The 20,780-nt window shown below is 40.8% G+C and overlaps 1 protein-coding gene across 1 annotated transcript; it reads right to left on the bottom strand.

The window, feature by feature from the left end:
* Positions 1–340: 340 nt before the first annotated feature.
* LRIT3 (leucine rich repeat, Ig-like and transmembrane domains 3) lies at positions 341–20,561 on the bottom strand. The gene is made up of 4 exons (XM_006119279.4): positions 20,311–20,561; positions 18,541–19,016; positions 4,754–5,059; positions 341–1,960 (listed from the first exon to the last, which is right to left on the bottom strand). Exons 1-4 carry the CDS (start codon positions 20,424–20,426, stop codon positions 897–899), a joined length of 1,962 nt encoding a protein of 653 aa, XP_006119341.1. The 5' UTR covers positions 20,427–20,561; the 3' UTR covers positions 341–896.
* Positions 20,562–20,780: the final 219 nt, after the last annotated feature.

Genomic DNA, 20,780 nt, shown 5'->3' with positions numbered 1-20,780 from the left:
AAAGGCAACAAGAGGGGGAGCAGGAGCCGGTGTTGAGGGGTAGCCATCTTAAAAGCTGGTTTCCCCCAGCAGCACCATCTCCAAGGAGGTAGGGCCGGGGAAGTTGAGGCGCAGCAAGGAAAAGGTGCGAGCGGGGACTGAACCTTGCTACATTTTGAAGGGAGAGGCGGAACCCAGATGAGCGAGGACTGCTTGAGTCCCCACTGCTCTTCTGCCTGGAGCACCCCACTCCTTATCGACTAATCAAGTAGTCGATGGAAATGCCATCAACTACTCAATTAGTTGATTAATCAAAATTTAACATCCCTAGTCCCATAATGATTCTCAGATGCTGGCGGTAAGAGACTGACACTGCATCACATTTTGAAGCACAAGCTGATGTCAATGTAAAATATGTATTTTCAAATATTAAGTGCAAGTATTAAGCATATTTTTAAGTATAAAATGAAGCAAAGCCAGAATTTAAAATCTACTTCTATAGCTTTTCTTCAACACATAATATCTTAAAAAGAAATGTGGGGAATATTCTGATAGATACAATGTATGTGTTGTGCACATGAAATTAGATGACAAGATAAATACCAGTATGCTTAATAAAAACAGAAGAACATAAATCAGGCAGAGTAATTTTATGCTCTATTTACTCTCCAAGGAACATCACTATCTCATACCAGAAGTCGTAGGACATACGACAGGATGTAAAAAAGACAAAAAACAAAATCAAATACAGGCCTCATTTTCCCTTCTCCCCTCCCACCAAAATAGTCCGAGTTGTAGTTAGATGCTCTATCTGATAGTGGTGTTGCATAACTGGCACTGACTTCCTTTCAGATACAAGACTGCAGTTTGGAATTAGTTTTACCCTTCACATATTTCACATTGTCTGTCTACAACACTCAACAAAAGTACTCAGACCTGGAGCCCTCGCTTTTGAACGTCATCTGAGAATCCATGCTTGACCGAGAACAAAGCAAAAGTCTCTCTGAATCATCAGTGTTTCTTCGAGTCCAGAGTTCTCCTCCTGTGCCCACTGACCGGGGCTTAAGGGAAAGTGTTTCAAATTTGACATAGGTTTCTTTGGCAAGGTCAGCTTCCTTAGCAGATTTTGGTTTCCTTTGAAGTTTTAAAACTTTATAGAGTAAGAAAAATATTAAAGGTAAAACAATCACACATGCTGCACTGCTAGCCAGGACTAAAACAGAAACTTGAGAACTGCTCTCATCATTTATTCCATCAGTGGAGAAAATAATGCATTGATCTTTTGTAGGCGGAACTCCTTTGGGACAGACACATGCCATATATTGTGTACTGGGCTGCAAACCATCTATTGTGACTTTGTTTTTGCTGGGATCTGTACTCAGAGGCAACATATCTTTTTCACCATATTTTGAGTACAACACAGTCACCGCAGAGCTGCTTGTGACATTGATGGTTTTCCAAGTTAAGGTAACTCTTTCATCAGATTCACTAATAACTCTTAGGTTCTTTATGGTGACGTTCTGTTCAGGCAGTGCTGCTGCATTCAATGAAGTCACCTCATCTTTTTTGCTTGTTTCTTCAGGCTGTTTTTTGTTTCCATTTGTTACTCCCTTTGAACTTTTTTTTCCATCAGGCATGGGCTTGGATTGTTTTTTGTCTGTGATCTTGGCACTTGTTGGTCTTTCAGTGGTAGCCATTGTTGTGGGTAGGGATGTTAAGGGTGGAGGTGTGGTGGTCTTTTCAGATTCTTGCTTGGCTTCATCCTGTGTGTTATTTTGTTGGTCTGCTCCAATTTTCTTCCCATATTTTTGTGGTGACACAGTTGTAGTGACAACACCAACTACAGTGACTGTAACAGCAGCTTCAGACATTCCTGCCAAATTTTTGGCCTTACATCTGTAGTCCCCTGCATCTTTGTATGAAATCCCCGTCAAACTTATTATGGACCATCTGACACCCTCTCCTGGAGTTTCTTGAATTACTAAAGGAAAATAAAATGCATATAGTAAAACAGGGTAACAGTAAGCTAAAAGGAAAAATAAAGAAAAGGCTTTAATACTATCCCTTCAATGCTTTTGTAATATTATAAAGAACCATTTCAACTGCATATATTGTTTTTTAAACACAACTCCATACCATATGATAGTCTTGGAAAAAAAAGAGTTGAGGTCTGATCTATACAGCAGACCTACATCAGTATAACTATATACTCAGGGGTGTGAAAAATACACATCCCTGACTGACATAATTATAACCTAACACCCTGTGCAGACAAAGCTCTGTCAGCAAGAAAGCTTTTCCTGGTGACATAGCGGCCACCACTCCAAGAGATGGATTAACTGCACCGACAGGGAGCTCTTTCCCATCTGCATAGAGCATCATCATTACAGAGCTACAGCTGCATCAATGCAGCTTTGCTGATGCAGTGTTTTAAGTGTAGACTTGCCCTGAGTAAGGTTCAAAAATAAAACTAGACATTTATAAGAATGATAAAACTATTTTCAGTTTCACTATACAAAACAAAACTATTTAAAGAGACATAGAGAGGGCAAGTTTCAAAGATGCATAAGTGACTTGGCAGCCTAAATCTCATGAATTTTAAAAAATAAAGCTCACTGACCGTCAACAAGACTTAGAACCTTAAATGTCTAAATCCCTTTAGGAAATGGTATGTTGGCTTCTAAATCACTTAAATGCTCCTGAACAGGGCTGGGCAAAATACTGCTCACAGGATGGATCTGGCCCACAGGTGCAGTGGACGCTTCAGTCAGGCTCTTTGCCTGCCCTACCCCCACATGTTCCTCAGTGCAGCCAGCTATGAACAGCTGCAAGCCTCGGGGGAGGAGAGGGAAGAGGCTTTGTATGCTGCCCCAGCTCCCAGCACAATCTTATAGCTCCCATTGGCCAGAAATGAGCCAATGGAAGCTGCCTGTTGGAAGACCAGGCAGTTTGTGTAGTACCTCACCACCACAGACACACATGGCCCTACAGCCGGTTGCTCTGAACGACCTGTGGGGGCATGGAAGGCATCCAACCCACTGTGCTGCTGGCCGGGAGTCACCCAGATAGTGAATCCCAATGGGAGCCTGCCTCTGGCACCCCAGTTCATTCCTCCCTCCAACCCTCTGCCCCCTCACTTCTGCTCCTCTACCCCACTTAACTCAAATCATCTGCTTCCCCCCTCCTACACCCATACACTGTTGATACTACCGGCCTGGCAACCCCAATCTCCTGCCCACGCCCCCAGTCACAACCCCCTACCGTCGGTCACAATTCAAACCCTTGCTTCCCTTCCTGCACCCAGTCTCCAGCCTCAGGCCACAACCCCTTCCTTCACCCAAACTCCTTCTCATATCCCACACTTCCTCCTGTACCCCATTCTCTTATTTCTAAGTTCCCTTCTGCACCCAGTTTCCATCCCAGGCCCTGTATCTTCCCTATTAATACCATGGAAGAGTGCGGCCCTTGATCACTTACTAAATTCTTGGAGTGGCTCCCCATCAAAAATTATTGCCCACCCCTGCTCTTGAAGGTTTCACCCATCAGTCTTCCCTGAAGCACTGGTACAATCCCAAATTGCAATGATTCATTCTATCATGTGTACACCATCTCACAAGGAAGGTTAAAGTTTAAACATGTATTGGAAATTGAATTATCCTGTTTTATTAATGGTAGCACACAGGTCAGGACTGGAGCACATGACTGGAATAGGAAACAGCAGCCTGCAGGCCTGCCAACAGGTAGGGGATAAAAGGAGCAGTTGCCCCAGCGACGGGTGATTCATAGAGGTCCGGGGCTCCCAGCCCCCACTGTTGATACTATAGCAGCAGTGGTGGCCAGTGCTCCAGGCCCTTTAAATCACTGCCAGAGTGCTGCTCCACATGCCTGTGAGGACCGTGGGTGAGGGATGGCAGCACGACACTTCACATGTTATGAAGAGCTGGCTGCCTGGCCCCGCCCCTTATGACTGAGCACCCGCCCCTTCCAGGAACCACAGAGCTCTCAGCCCCATTGAAAACCTGGACTATCCAGGTGGAAACTGTGTACTGAAATTTCCCAGAGCTGTCTATCCAGAATCCTAAAGAGCCCACCCATACAAAAAACATTTATGTTGAATTAATAATTTTTAGTCCAATTTTTATTATGTGGATTTTAATTATTGTCAACTCTTTAGGTGAAAGATAAGCACTGTAAATAATAAATAATTGTAATGCATTGTATTTCAATCTTACAGATCTGCGCGTCTTCACTATTTCTGTGCTCTACAAAAATAATTGTGACATGGGCAGCAAAAACACACATGCATTAGAGAGAAAAAGAGAGAGCGCATTCCAGTTACAAAAGTTATTCACTCAAATTCTGGAAAAGTTTGGATTTGAATTCAGAATTCAGAGTTCAAACCGACCTCTACAGAACATGTAACCACCAAAATATTCTGAGTTATTAGGTTCGGAGACAAACAGTTCAATTCCCAGACTTTTCTAGGAATCTCAGATTTTATACTTTTTCTGTCTTCATTTTTTCCAGTTCTTCTTTAAATCCCAGAGATAATCCTTAGATATTAACCTTGCTGGCATCTACGGGCAGCCTCCAATATTGCACAATAACAATTTATTTTCACTTGTGTGTGGGTTTACAATACAATGTTATATCGTTTCATTCCCATGAACCCATTGCTTAGAAATAGCAAAACTTCTGAATTGCCAGATGCAACTACTAAAATTGGTCAATATTTCTGGATTTTCATATATCTTAGTAATAAATTATTAAATACCTGTATAGTTCACCGGTAAATTGTCTGACCTGATCCAGGTAAGCTGTGGGGTTGGATATCCAGTGGCATCACAGCGTAGCAATACATTACTTCCCAGAGGTGATGTGATTTTTGTTGCTGAAGTCATCACTGATGGTTTAAGACATTGCTCCAGCTCTGCTCTCTGGAACAAGATACCTGCCAGGCTCTCAGGTCCACTACAAGCCACAAGAGGATCTAGAAGTATAACAGAGGTGTCCACTATTTTGGAAAATTCAATTAGCTTTGAAATCCGACAGTCACAAAACCATGGGTTGTCCTGCAAACCTAAAGCAGAAAAAAAAGTATACACTAAGTTTAATCATGAAATCCAAATAATGCCTGAAAGTGGGAGATATCAGTGTGTCTAAATGCTAATAGGGGGGCATCTCGCCGGGCGCCACCATTTTTAAATCCCCCTTAGTGCGGACTCCGTACCTGCGGCTACACGCGGCACGGAGTAGGTAGTTCGATTTAGGCTCTCTAATTTGAACTACCGTTACTCCTCGTGGAGGCTCGTAGAAAGCCTAATTCGAACTACTTACTCCGTGCCGCGTGTAGCTGCGGGCACGGAGTCCGCACTAAGGGGGATTGAAAAATGGCGGCGCCCGGCGAGATGCAAATGAAGCCCAGAATATTTAAATCCAGGGCTTCATTTGCAACTTCGAATGCCTACATTAGCCACCCTAGTTCGAACTAGGGTGGCAGTGTAGACATACCCTGGGAGAGCTGCATGCCTCTTTTAAGTTAATGCAATTTTTTTTGAGGTTCAGGAATAAGGGTTACAGCTGTTTTGTTAACATATGATAAACTAGACATTTTCCCCACAACCACCTACATAGAAAATGATATGAGTGGTCATGTTCCACACTAAATTGTACCATTTTTTCATTGCTTTGAAACAACCTCAGAAGGAGCAACCTTGGTTAGCTGCCCAGTATGGTATTTCACCAGCATTTTGTTTCTTGGCAGATCTTTAAAGTACAAATAGATCTTATAACAGCTATGGCTATATTTTGGCCTCCTCTGCTCTCTTTCTACTCCTTCAATTAGTATGGAATTTCTAAGCGTCTCTTTCCTTTTGAGGCACTTTTTTCAGTGCTTGAATTTTGATTGGGGAGAGAGCACTGATATAAGTGTTCATGATTTTATACCAACACTGCTGCCATAGAACAGAGATGACTTTCAGCCAATAAAGTTTAGATCTGGATCTGAACTTTCCCTAAGTTCAAGAATGTTTGGATCCAGTGATCTCATTCAGACCAATCTTTTAACATAAAATATTTAAAAGTTGGAGGGGGGGGGGAGATAGGTTGAGAGAGGGAAGAGAGAGGAACTGTTGAAAGAATTAAAGGATATTCACATTTTAATGGCAAACAAGGACTGGGCCTCTCCTCATTTTACTTCAGAATATTTACCCTTTGGTTATGAAGAACATGAATGAGGGGGAATTTGATTTCAGGTGAATTACAGTGGCCGTTCTATAGTAATTTAGGTTCAGATCTTATATTGGTGTAAGACAGAATAGCTGTGTTGACTTCTGATCCACTGTGTTTCTTTAATGACGTTAAATAGTTTCTGATTTGACTTTAAATCTTTCAACATGCCTCCCTGGAACACTTCTTTTATCCTTTGAATATTATCAATAAATAGAACTAAAAGGGGAGACTAAGGGGGAATATGATAGAGGTCTATAAAATCATGAGTAGTGTACAGAAAGTGAATAAGGAAAATTAATTTACTTATTCCCATAATATAAGAACTAGGGGCCACCAAATGAAATTAAGGGGCAGCAGGTTTAAAACAAATAAAAGGAAGCTATTCTTCACACAGTGCATAGTCAATCTGTGGAACTCCTTGCCTGAGGAGGTTGTGAAGGCTAGGACTATAACAAACAGGGTTTAAAAGAGAACGAGATAAATTCATGGAGGTTAAGTCCATTAATGGCTACAAGCCAGTCTGGGTAAGGAATGGTGTCCCTAGCTTCTGTTTGTCAGGCGGTGGAGATGGATGGCAGGAGAGAGATTGCTTGATCATTACTTGTTCGGTTCTCTCCCTCTGGGACACCTGGCATTGGCCACTGTCGGCAGACAGGATACTGGGCTGAATGGACCTTTGGTCTGACCCAGTATGGCCATTCTTATGTCCCAACTCAAACTATTTGTGTAGGTGAGACAGAAGAGCCCCCAATGCTATCATAATGGGTTCATTATAAGTGGGCAAGCAGAAATAAACTAAAAGCTGCTACTTTGCAATGAAAGCCTATAATTACTGGATACTCTAAACAGTTTAGCAAACTAATCATGAATGAAACCCAGATGAGGAGATACAATACACAACTCATCATATGAAAAGATGCATTAGCTTTAGGACTAATTAAATAAAAAATTGGAATTATTACATTACCACCTTTCTTTTCTCTTTCCAAATATTTTTGTTTTTAATCCCTTACTATTTTTTTTAGAAAAAAATCATTGACTGTAGAAATAAATGCTTCCCTTTACTATGTGACCAAGATTAGGTTATTTTAAGCACAAAGGCAGTGGTAAACTCTAATTAATCCCACCCTTTAAAACAAGACTTGACCTGAAGAGATTCCCAATGATGAGTTCATGACATCACAATCCAATTTTATTCCTTCCAGACACGAGTGATTTTAAAGCTATTGACTAATTGTTACACACAATAAAAGGAATAGGCAAATCCAAGAAAACTGGTTCCGCTATTATATTTTTTAAAAGCTAATTTATAGGGAACAAGGAAGTACACACACTTAAAATATGATATAAAGCTTTGGATATATATGCTAATTTCACGAGAGTTTATCAGATTATATAATACATAAGACTTCCACACAATTTAGTCACAAAGGTAATTTCAACATGTTTCCTCTACCATCAGTCCATACCAATAGCTGTCCCTTTGCACTGTATACGTGAAGTAGAAACATGAGTAAAACCTACAAGGCAAGGAGAAGGTGGAAGTTTTCAATTTCAAGCCTACTCCTTTAGTATACAAGATAAAGTTCCTTCCCATTCACATATACAATGCAGGTATTGCAAAAGCTACTAATTGCAAACAATCCAATGTAATGCCCTCAACTCCTAGGGCTGTGTAAATAAATGTACATACCATGAAAGGATGTTGGGACCATTGTGCAAAGCAAAGGTGCCCAGGGTAAACTAAATGTTATTTACCCACATTCTCTTAAATATACATTTCTTACCTTTTGGAATGTTTGTATGCTGTTGAGTTGGGACAGTTTTGTCTCTAAAGATTTAAATAGTTTATATTATTTTTTTTAAATGGTCTGATCCTGCAAAGTCTTATTTGTGTGAATTATAATGATAAAAGGGATTTTTAGGATTAGTCCCTTAAACTGGCAAATTATTCATCAATATAACTGAGTGACTGAAATATATTTGTCTAGTGTAAATCTTTTAAAACATAAAAAGCACACAAAAATATTAACAAATAATTCCACTGAAAGCTATTATGGTAAGAGAAAGTGAATGTTGTTGGGTTAAGCACTTGATTGTCAGGCACCTCATGTGCAAATAATCTTCTGAATTCAAATTCATTTTTCTTCTGTCAGTCCATGCCACACAAAATGCATCTCATTAGGCCAATATGGTTCATTAATTTTGTGTGACAATGCCATAAATTAAAAAACCAATATCCTGCTTAAAGAGACAATGTAGTTGTAGACTTGACACACTAATATCTGGGGACCATCACAGCTACGACAACACTGCATACAACACTCTGCTTGTGAGTCAGGGTAATGCCACCAATCTGATTGCTGAGATTAATTATAAGTGGTCAGGGAACCCCGTCATGCTCTGGAACACACTTTTCTACAGAAAGTAGTGCTAATTAGGGATATGAATGGGTAACCAGTTAATGGATGACACTTACTAGGTAATAGTTAACTGTTACCTGGGATCAGTTGTGGTCAAAGGGCTGCTCCAGCCCCATAGGGCTGCTCGCTCCCAACACACACAGGCTGGGGTTTGGCAGTTCCATGGGGGTGGGGGTAGGCTGATTCCCTTACCCAGATATATCTGCCCCTGCTGTAACCCACCAGACACCTCTCCCTTCCCAGAGCTGAGATAGAACTCCGGAGCTCTGAGCTCTCTCTCTCTCTCTCTCTGGAGAGTTAGTAACAACTTAAGAATTTACATTAAAATGTTAAACCTAATAGTGTCCCTTCAATGACCTGCCACTAGATATCAGAACATATTATTAGAGCTGAGTGAGTCTAATATTTGTCTTTCTTTTATATAGGAATTAGATACAGGACTCCTGTCAGCTAACTGCCAAAAAAAACTAGAGAGTTTTCAAGTGCCTAAGCATTAAGTAGACTTCAGAATCATAGTTAAAGTTGCCCCCTATAACCAAAATCTGAAACGGCATCCCTGGGGGCACAGATTCCAACACTGGTAAGGTAGGGCGTGACAGTAAAATAAGGGGCACCACTGTCCTAAAGGAATGTACTGCTATTTCCTTCGCACAATTCTCTTCCAAAGCAAACCATTCAATGCACATATAATGTATGCTACAATAAAATTTGAACTGTAATAGCAAAATGTTAGGGATACTTCTTGAGGAATGTGTTGTCTCATTTGAGTTATTGATGTCAGGCCTACTTGAGATTTGTTCTGTGCTGCATTAACCTCTAATAGTCATTGCAAAACTCTTATAGTATATAACAGTGTTTCTCAACCTTTTTTTTATATAAAGTACCCCCCTTTCAAAAAAAACATTATAAGTACACCCAGTACCTTCAGTTTTCAGACACACCATTGCAACACATTTGTTTAAACAACTTAATTGTAGCCGGGTGGATGATTAAATTTTTGGTTGTAAAAAGTACAAAAATAATAAAACACTATAAAACTGAAACAAAAATTCAGTTTTCTCCAAATTTCAGTTGTGTTGACATACCCCCCAGACGCTTCCTAAAGGTACTCGTACCACTGGTTGAGAAACACTGTTATAAAAGGTGAACATTTAAAGATGTGTATTAATCAAAAAGGTTATTTACCCTAATAACCTGTTAAACTCTATTCCACTGGAAATTATTAACATTTGCAGAGAGCAAGTTTCAAAGTCTGGCATGTGCAACTGCACATTGACCTTTGAACATGATTACTTGATGCCCGGAAAGAACTGATGTTCATGAATATGTCAAAAGCCCCTTTGCTCCACTCATCTGAAGAAGTAGGTTGTGCCCACCAAAGTTCATAATACTATTTTTTTGTTAGTCTCTAAAGTGCTACAGGACAATTTTTTTTTAAATTCCTGCTCAATATTTTACAAAGTGACCCATTGTCTTCCCTATTATAGAAAGTGACCTGCTCCCTTCCCTGGAGGTGGAAGTGCCACTAAAAATTCAGAAGGGAGAGTGTCTGGTCCTGAAACAACCCCTTAAACACTATCAGCTTTCCACAGTAGAAAATTATGCTAGAAGCTCCCCTATACATATATCTGAAGGGATGCAGTGCAGTGAGAAAGTGAAAGTTCAGGCATCAGGAGACCCTAGGATCCCCAGAGATAGAAACTTGCAGTTGCTTTCTACATGGATCCTCAAAATTGGTAGAGCTAGCAGTATTCTTTTTGTACTCCCTTCCCAAGATGGCAGTGTCCTTCTCCCCATGGAGAGCTTGTGACAAAACCTCTGACTTTTCCCCTCCTGCAGGTTTTCCTATCTAGGAAGCTATGACTTATTATTTATTACTCATATTGCATTAGGATTCACTCCAGATCCAAACTCCACTACCTGAAAGACATTGTACAAACACACATCATGAGACAGTCCCTGATCCATAGAGTGTAAAATATTAATGGGCTGAGTAATAAGTGAGTGGCAAAGAACAAGGTATCATGGTCACATGGTTATTTACCTAGCCTTGAGGGTTCCAGATCATTTAGAAACAATGGATATTGTGAATGGAGAAAGCTGTAGAATTCCAGTTCCATCTACCTTGCTTCTTTCCGTACACTATGACAATACTCCTGCATCTGCAGTTAGAGACAGGTGACTTTTTGAAGGTCAACCACCTTCCCTGATCGTCCCATCACAATATATACAAGGCTGTAGGGTCAACCCCAAGTTTTTCGTCTTTGCTTCCACAGCTCTCAGCTCAGCTTCAGGCAGCACAAACTGGTTTAGAGCACGGGGAAGGGAATCAAAATCAAAGCCACTTAGAGAGGGAGGTGAGGCTAAAACTGACAAGCAAAAAATATGATGGCACATATGAGAAAGGGAAAATTTAAATACAACAGAAAAAAATTGTTTGTGTCTGTCTTGAGAAACTACGAAAGGATGACTAACAATCATTTTATCAGTCTTGCACAAAGGTTGTACAATCCAAATGAAGAGAGACCTTCAAAAGCTGCTATGATTTGAAAAAGCATTAAAACCACAAATCTCTTGGATGAACATTATCAAAATTCTACAGGTTGATTTGCTCATCCCCAGTATCCTGCTGCTAACTTTGCAACTCCCAAATACCCACGTTATGCTCACATATTCACTGTACTTCCACAACTATATGAACCCACAAAATAAAGAGGTGGTAAGTTTTGTTCCATCTCCATTAGATACTAAAGAGACTGCTAATGGAAATGTAGTTCTGGCCTCCGGCCTGTAGAAAGCACTCAAAGTTAATAGATCTTGCTTCACAGAATGGTGAAGATGGTGAGAAGACTTTGTGAAGGACAGTAAGAAGTCGATGTGAGACACAAAGGAAGCAAAGCAATGGATAAATCACAGAGGAAAGACAGATTTGAGGAACCTTGAAAACAGAGATAAGGAAGAATCTCAGGAAATTCATTTTCCATTTATAGAAGACACTGATGAAGGTATGTGCCTAGTGCTTACACTTCCAATGGAATGCTAAGCATTTAACCTTCACTAATTATATAATAAGCAATCTTGATTTTTTTTAACTGTGAAAATATTAGGATTTATTGACATGAGAGAGAAATATTGACCAAGGCAAAGATTTAATATAAGAGGTATCTTGCATAAAAAAATCATGCTGTGCACCAGAACATGAAGTTAATCATCACATACATTCTGAATGTCTTCATCAGAAATCTCTCCCTCATGTCAATGAAATTCTAAGTGTAACAATTTTTTGACTCGCATCTAAGTAGAAATCAAGTTAAGTCTTCCAGAAATAAAACCTATCACCTCTAGTGATACCTTAAGGAAAGTCCCATAGCATTTAAAAGGAATCAAGCTAATAAAGTTATTAAAAAATTACTCTAAGCAGTTATATGGCTTAATAGAGAATGATAGAATGTCTGAAACCCACCTATGGCAAGTATAGAATAAGAAATGCAGGACTGGAAGAGATTCTCTGTTATATTCTATAGAACACAGAACTACAACTTTTTTTAAAGTCTTCCATAAGGATGGCAGAGATTTTTATAAATTATCTAATTGGTTCTGAGATAATTGTTTTCAGGGCAACCAGACAAAATGCAGTTATTTACAACGGATTGATTAAAACTGTTTCAGTGCCACGGTCTAACATTGATCTCCGAGGTGGTAATTTTCTCACTCCCATCCTGGCTATTTCCAACCAATTGTGATCCAGGGTTTTCTTCTAATATGAAACCAACACTTAAAATTGTGGCACAATAAGCATTGATTTGTCATTCATGGATGTGATATAGTACAAGGAGACCACTCTGTACATTAAGCAACCCACAAAGCTTCCTTCCTAATGAACCATAATGGGGTTTCTGTGCACATGGATAGAAAATGGCCACATCCCACAAAGTGTCCTTTTCTGATTCATTTGGAGACGAGCCTGGATGCCACAGTGATACCAACAAACTCTAATTATTTGTTTCCTTAATAACTCAATTGGTTATTCATCCCCATCAATGGCTAATAACAGCCCATAATTAGTTGTGAATTATATACTCTGAGGGATATCACAGAAGGCTATATTGATGCAGCCCTTCCTTTTTGGTAAACAGAGTTTCCCCCGCACCAATAGCACTGCTGTGTCAATATGGACTTTAGCTCAGAGGAGAGCTATATAGGACATTCTCTTTGCAAATCAGTAACAAGATTCAGAGAGTAATTAAGTACACATTATTCCCCTTTTTCTAGATTGAAAAGTGGCAATACATAAAATCTTCAAGGTTCAAAACAAAACCTGGATGTACAGTAACACGTGATGGCAAACCCAGCTGGCAAACCCAAGGCTCTCTCTAACCAGGGCGGGCGACAGACTTTTGTAGGGCCTGAGCAAAGACTGAAGGGGTGGGGTCTCAGGCAGAAGGGGTGGGGCTAGGATTAGCTCCACCCCAGTACTCAGTGCCTCCTGGCATGCATTGCCCAGGGCTCCAGTGGCGATTTAAAGTGCCCAGATCTCTGGTTGCTGCTGATGCTGTAGGAGGAGTGGTGACAGCCTAAAGCCCCTGGCCCTATTAAATCACCAGTCCCAGGGCAGCTGTCCTCTTTGCCCTTCCAACCCACACGTTAGCAACCATGTCTGTAACTGCAATAGCATCTGCATCCCCTGCTCTGCTGCTCCATGGGGACTGTGGCTTAATCAGTGGCTTCATATAGTAATAGACTGACTGGATCTTTTTCCCCACTGGCTGCTTGCGCTTCCTTCTCTCCATGGTACCATGGAAACAATCACTACAGAGCAGGCCCGGGAAGCTTGGAGTCTTCCCAACTGCCTGCCCGGCACACTCTCTGCCAGCAGCCTGGGGGTTCTGCTGCTTTCAGGGTCTTTGGCAGAAGGGAAGGCAGAGAAGGTAAGATTTCACCCAGAGCAAACTTCAGCTCCATCATATGCAGTATTCCTTGTCCTCTCAATAGCCCCTTAGTTTAGACCACCATGGGAATAATATTACCACTGCCCTTGCCTCAGCTTTCAGGTCATAGTGTGATCAGTGGGAACAAGACTGGGCCCAGGGTGTCCAAAATGACTGAAGAAACACAAGGAAAATGGGTCAAGCAAGAATAAAGCTTGGGATTACTAACAAGACGTAAAAGGCCAGGTTCTTGTCAGCTAGGCCAACGTAACTCCCGGTTTTCCAGATGCACTGTCATGTTGCCGGAAGATTTGGGAAGGGAGCCTTCTCTGGACTCTCTCTTCCTCAGGTTTATTTAGGACACGGTAGCTAGGGTAACCTTTTACATGTTAAAAATCACTTGGTCAGGATTTTTATTTTGTTTAAACTCACCAGTGAATAATCTTGTTTTCCTGAAAGCAGGAAGATTCCACCAGCCATTGCTCATACTGAGTGGAACCCCAACTGCCATTTTACTGGCAACATATCAACAGTTTGGCTTTGCTGTAAATACTTCAAGGAAGCACCAAGAATCCGCTCCCAATGACACTATGCTTTCAGGTGTAGAGCTACTACAGGGGCGGGACACCCACGAGTCTCTCTCGGTTCACTTCACAGCATTTTCATCCAATTATCTCAGACCCCAGAGATGGCAAAAGAGGCAGAGAAGCTTTAGTTCAATGGAGGGTCAGCTCCTGTGGCCCCTCCTTTATGCCTCGTAACCTGGTTCCTGCAGGATAAATGTTTATAGCACAGATTCAAGAAGAATACCTCACAACATGGAATCACAGCAGACACTCCCCAACTCTAGGAAGGGGGAGAGTCCCACGCAGAACTGGTGCTCTTGTGCTCCTCTCCCAACCCTGAAAGCCTCGATGAGCCTCAGCAGAGCTTCCATGGGGTATCAGAGAAGCAATGTCACAGAGCCACTGGTCTCCCTTTTCCATGGTTCCTATCCAGAATCTCCTCTGCTTGGCAAATTCAAGATGACCGCCTGGCTCATAAATAATCCTACTCAACATGGTACATTTTAAGCAACAGGAAGGGCATCTCTCCAACTTCATCACCATATCCTAAAATCTATCTGGTAGTAAAAACTCTGTCCCTCTACCACAGAAGTGATAGAAGATGAGACTCCTACAATGAGTGTGTGTGCATGTACATGTGTGAGAAACATGACCGGAGCTCAGAGGCACTAGAGCAATGCAATCAATACGGAAGATGACGACAGATTAGCGGGAAGGGAATTGGGGTCTGTCATGGAACAAATCACAAGCAGTGTGACACTTCCGATCTCTAAAGAAAATCTTCTCATTCATGTTCTGATTAATTGTGTAACAATCATTGTCTAATTGTGAATGCACTGTAATGGACCACAAGAAACGGCTTTGGTAACGACTGGAAATGAAGGGAATCATTCACAGCCAGCCTAATTTATAGTTGCTACAGATTTTACCAAGAAATCATTTTATTTTCAGGGTATTTGACTCTAGTAAATAAGTCTATATTAACTGCATGCCATCTCCACAGAACATGGAGGCAAATTGGCACCTGAATTAGGGATATTAAAATGCGGTTATTTCACTAATTGAGTCATTGATAGATTTTTATTGACTATTCGATTAGTCGATAGGGGAAGGCAGCCTGCCCCTCGGCTCCTACTGCGTATTAAATTGCAGAGCTGCAGACAGGTTTGGTCCTGGATCCAGAGTGAGCAGGGACTGAGCTGGGCTGCCTGCCCGCCCAGCTCCTACTACACTTTAAATGCAGGGCCCAGGCAGCAGAGTTGGACCACCCCCCACAGACAGGGGCTGCTGCCAGAGCAGCCTCCCCTGACCCACTCCTGACTTCTGCCTTTTATAGATGCAGCAGTGAGGGGCAGGCACGTGGCACCGTGGAGACTGCGCTGGGGGGAGAAAGCTTTTAAGCCAGGAAATAGAGGCAGCAAGGGGTGAGGGCAGGAAATGCGAGTAGTCGACTACTTGCTTACATCCCAAACCTGAATCTACTGTCCTTTCATCTCTGGAGACATGGAGTCAAATCCAGACTTAGTTCACAAATGAAAATGAGCTAAAGGTTTCATGCTAATCCCCCTGAGGACATTTTTGCATTTTATAAAATCATTGCATAATACAGCACAGTCCAACAGAATACAAGCGCAGGTTGTCAGGATTAAAGTATGTTGACAAAGATTGGTGAAGAAAGTTTACATAGTACCTGTGCATACTCAGCCAGATTCCAGTATCTTTGCACAGCAAGGGTAGCGCATTAAGACTGGAAGATGTCCCTTGGTGAGGATTCTGATACAGGGGAAATCCTCCACAGGTTTAGAACTGACATACACTGCAGCTGGGAGGTTTAATTCCCAGCACGGATAGATATACACATGCTGGTGCCATTCAAGCTAGAACTTAAAAATAGCAGTGTAACTACAGTGGTACTGGCAACAGTGCATAGTCAGGGGGTTAAACAAGAGTGTACCCACATGGCTAGCCTGAGCCTCTATGGCCATCTACCTCAAGCAGGCAAGCACACTTAGGTCTACCTGCACTAGGAACTGCAATTCCCAGCTGCTGTATTGATATACCCAGAGCCAGCTTCTACTCTCTTCCCTCCAGTAACCTTCAGATTAGGAGTATGCTGGGATAGTAATGGAGCACACTGTGGTCCAGCCATTACAATTATGGAGATGAGAGCAGCCGCATCACATGAAGACTAGGCATGTCAGGTTCCGAAAGCAACCTCCTGCTCTCACAGAGTCCATCCTCTCCATATTGCATCCACAGAAACTGAGTGCAGCGGAGGATTCCTTCAATTATGCCTAATCCTCCACAGTATTTTTTTCTGAGCACCCAAAGATACATATGTATTGAAAGCCATTTTAGACAAAGCATTTACAGAACTGATGCCTGATTCCTGGGGGGGGCACATGATTTACAATAAGCTGAATGTGTTGTACTAACATTTTAAGACACGCACCAGTATTTCCCACACAGCATGTGTCCTCAGATATTAGCAGTAAAAAAATTCAAAATAAAGAGTAGGCAGCAATCCGTATAGTATAATCAGTTCCACATTATAGCTTTATATTTAGATTAATAAGAAACAAACAATTTAACATATAATTGATATTTTGCAAGTTTATAGCATCTTTTATCCTGAATGATCCCTAAGCCCTCTTGCCTCAATCCTACAAACACCTATGCATAGAAGTAACTCACTGGAACTGTTTCCATGCACAGAGTTCCTCACATGTATTAGCAAGATGGGCACAAACTAGTTCTGATTCATTATAATAATTCTTCCCTAAATAAAGGTTTGCAGGTTCAGGCCACTGGAGTGGAACACAGCCACAAAACACATTACACAGTAGTACTGAATTACAGCTATGGGGAAGAGGTTCCCAAGCTGTGATGTATGGACTCACTTCTTGTTATCTATGGAGAGCCGGCTAATCATATGGTGCTTGCTCTCCCAGTGTAATAAAGAATGGCTAAAAGTATATAAATACATGGAAAAGTAACATTAGAAAATAAAGCAATAACTGGAGCTACCCTGGTGATACTATGCAGTTACTAAGTGGTGCTGGCAGCTGATCAGGAATGGGTGGGGAAGCACGCGGTGGTCTGTGAAATTGCACAAACAGGTCCAGAGGAGAGTCTCTCTATGAATTGGTCTAGACTACAAGCAAGTTAGGAGACTTCTATTAATAGGCAGAATATAATTATGCAAAATGGAGTTTGACCAGAGCACCAGTTCTGACACACCACAACTGTGAAAATGCCACAGGATCTTTAAAGACCACAGGGCTGATTCTCTTCTCATTTACACCAGTTTACTTCAGGAATAACAGCATTGAAATCTGTGGAGTTAACCAACATAGAGCCATTTTGAGCCCAGAGTTCATCCCTGTGTGAGTTCAGAGCACTAGTGCGTGCACCATCTGGAACACAACTCTTCTAACAACTCACTCTCCCTTGTCACCATAGACTCATAGACTTTAAGGTCAGAAGGGACCATTATGATCATCTAGTCTGACCCCCTGCACAGTGCAGGCCACAGAATCTCACCCACCCCTCCTAGAATAATCCATAAGTGGTTCAAGTCTGACATAGAAGGGAAAGTCCCTCTACTGAGCTACAAACACCACATGCTGCAGTCCTTCCTTGAGGCACTCCACTGAAATATTGACCAAACCTGCCCTTTACTTAGGGTATGTCTACACTGCGGGGTTTTCTGGAATACAGGAAAAACTCCGCCACGTCCAGGGAACACGTTTGCTCTTCTGCTTTCTTTTGCAGAAGAGCAAATGTTCTCTTTCAGAGAGCCCTGTATACCTCGTTCTACGGTGAATAAGGGCTCCTCCGAAAGGAGGAGGATTTTCTGCCATTTGGCCCCATCTAGACAGAGCCAAATGGCAGAAAAGCCTCTTCCAGAAAAGTGATCGGAAAAAGCTACAGTGTAGATAGACCTAGCCTTAGTTTCAGGTACACTAAGGGGTGAGATCACTGCCTGAGGTAGCGTGTCTGTGTTTGCAAAAATAGATGATGTCATGCTATAGAAAGTAAAATGACAAAGGAAATCTCATCATGAATACAAGTATTCTTTCATAACGGTAAGCAACACTTAAGTTCTTATGTCAGCTGAATTGTCCATATGCTGCACCCTCACAGGAAGGATTTCATCAATATTTACTTAGCTCTTTTAATCTGAAGATACTGAAATGTTTTATGAAGAGGGGCAACTCTCATTAACTCCACTTTGCAGGTGACATAGCTAGGATAAGTGATCACACAACAAACCAGCAACAAAATCAGTATTAGAACCCTGATCTTCTGACTCGTAGGCCAAGGTCCTATTCAATACACTAAGCTGCTTCCATTTTAAAATGAATATTTAGATACATTTTACTAAGGAATCCCATGTTCTTGTAAACTTACCCAATATGATTCTCTGTGTTGCTTGATCAGTGTTCTTGGACGGTGTTGCTTCTGAGAAGGGGGGCCAAATATCCATTAGGTCTGATGGCAAGGTGGTTAGTTTGTTGCTGGATATGTCCAGGTAGGTGAGATTTCTCAGGTATCTACCAGCCTCAGCTGGAATGCTGGTCAATTTGTTATTATGCAAATCAAGGGTTCGTAAGTTGGGCATCTCCACAAGAGATTCCCAAGGGAAGCTCGACAGCAAATTCCCATCCAGACGCAATTCATGCAGCTGCTTCAAATTATAAAAGCTGCTGGTATCAATGTTAGCCACACAGTTGTAGGTCACCCACAGGTATTTAAGGTCTACCAAGTAGTAAAAAGCTTCAGTAGGAATCCTACGTATAACAGTTTTTTCTACACGAAGTTTTACTGTGTCCACAGGAACATTCACAGGGATTTCAGACATGTCAGGGTCATTACACAGCACCGATCTAGCATCAAACAAGAAGAGTACTACATTTAATTAGTATGTATTTAAGATGCAAGTCTCCAGTAAACTCTCAATTACATATTAATGCCTTTTCCACTACCACGACTGCCAAAATGTCAGATCAAGTGCAATACTCTATGTTGTAAAGAGAGAAGCAATTAAAAAGTGGACTTGCTTTCTAAAGAGAAAGTGAATATAAAATATTAATGATACTGCTGTATTAATTCCAGAGCAATTTAAATGCTTTCTTTTACTCAGTCATTTTAGGGCCAGCAATGTAATTCAACAACATAGGGGCTTTATTTGTATTTTTATCATTGAAACAGGACATTCATAACCTCCATTTTCATAAATTCTTTGCATCACTTTTTCTAAGTTTTCTGCAAGAGGCGCAATATCAGATATTTAAGGTACCAGGGTAATATATATATGTGTAACTCTGCTTTTGAAAGTAGGTTGAAGATGATAGAAAAATGTCAAATTTTCCCCATTGAGTGCTTAAATTTAAGCTTCTAAATCCACAAGTGGGCACCTAAATAGAAGTGGCCTAATTTTCAGAGGTCCTGCACACTTTCTAATTGCATTGACTTCAGTGGTACTGGGGTTTCTCAGAACTTCTGTAAAATAGGCCATTTCAATTTATTTTACGTGCCTACACATTGACTTAGGAGTCTAGGCACCCAGGCTAGATTGTTTTGACACACAAAGTTAATGTCTCTTTTTTTCTCCATGGATGCTGATTTATGATGAACGTCTCTGACCCTTTCTTCTCACCAGAACTTTGTAATAGATAAAGAATAAAACTAGCTGCAATTGTAATTCCCCAAATGAGCAACAATCCAATGTCCAGTGCATCTGCTGTAAAATAATTCTAAGTGGCTAAGCTTTTTATCATCATACTTTTTCTATTGTCAGTGAGATTTTCCTACAGACACAGAAGGGAATATTGTGCCTGAAATTTTGGTAACTGGTTTAAGAAATGGAATTTTCAATGAAATATTGACATTTAGTAGGTTAGAATGAAGAGAAAAGTCTCCGTAAAAATTGAAGATTTAAAAGGCATCCAGCTGCTAAGTGAAAACCAATAATATAAATTATTATTGCTGCCTGTTAACATACATGCACATTGCTTATAATGTAAAAAATGGCATAAAATGGAGTAAACTTGCTTTTCTACTTCTAAAAAGCACATGAACTAAAACTACACAAGCTGCAATAATCAGTGTTGTAATGTTATTCTAAATTTCCAAACTATGTTCCTATAATTATGTGGTTTAATGGCAAGAAATGCATACCTTGTTCCGGTGCCATCACTTCTGCCGTGGTAAATGCAAGTGCATTGTGAAGGACAGAAACCGTTTACTTCATCAAAAAAGCTAATCATGATGCACAAACAAACAAACAAATACATGGCTTTCTTTCAACAAAATTGATATGAACAAAATCTAAAAACTTTTATTCCCAGGCACTCAAGTGCTTTGTGCTATCTATGTGAATGTAGACATCCATTTAGTAATAGCAGATTACACTGGATTAGTTGAGATCTGTAGCTACTTAACCTTCAAGTGTACCCTGGAAGAGATCAGTTGTACCAGCTTGTTAATCATTATGTCAAAGGAACATGTTCTATTAAAATTATATCTATCACATCTCAGAACTATCTTTATAGTTAACTATGCTGAATTTAGATTTACTAGATTTATTATGACATATCCTTTTACTTGACAGGGGGATTGTGCAGTTTAGCCAATATTTGTAAATCATT

The sequence above is a fragment of the Pelodiscus sinensis genome, chromosome 5, assembly GCF_049634645.1.
Source record: "Pelodiscus sinensis isolate JC-2024 chromosome 5, ASM4963464v1, whole genome shotgun sequence".
Classification (NCBI taxonomy): Eukaryota; Metazoa; Chordata; order Testudines; family Trionychidae; genus Pelodiscus; species Pelodiscus sinensis.
The sequence above is the reverse complement of the archived record's forward strand: the minus strand, read 5'-3'. Positions and strand labels throughout refer to the sequence as shown.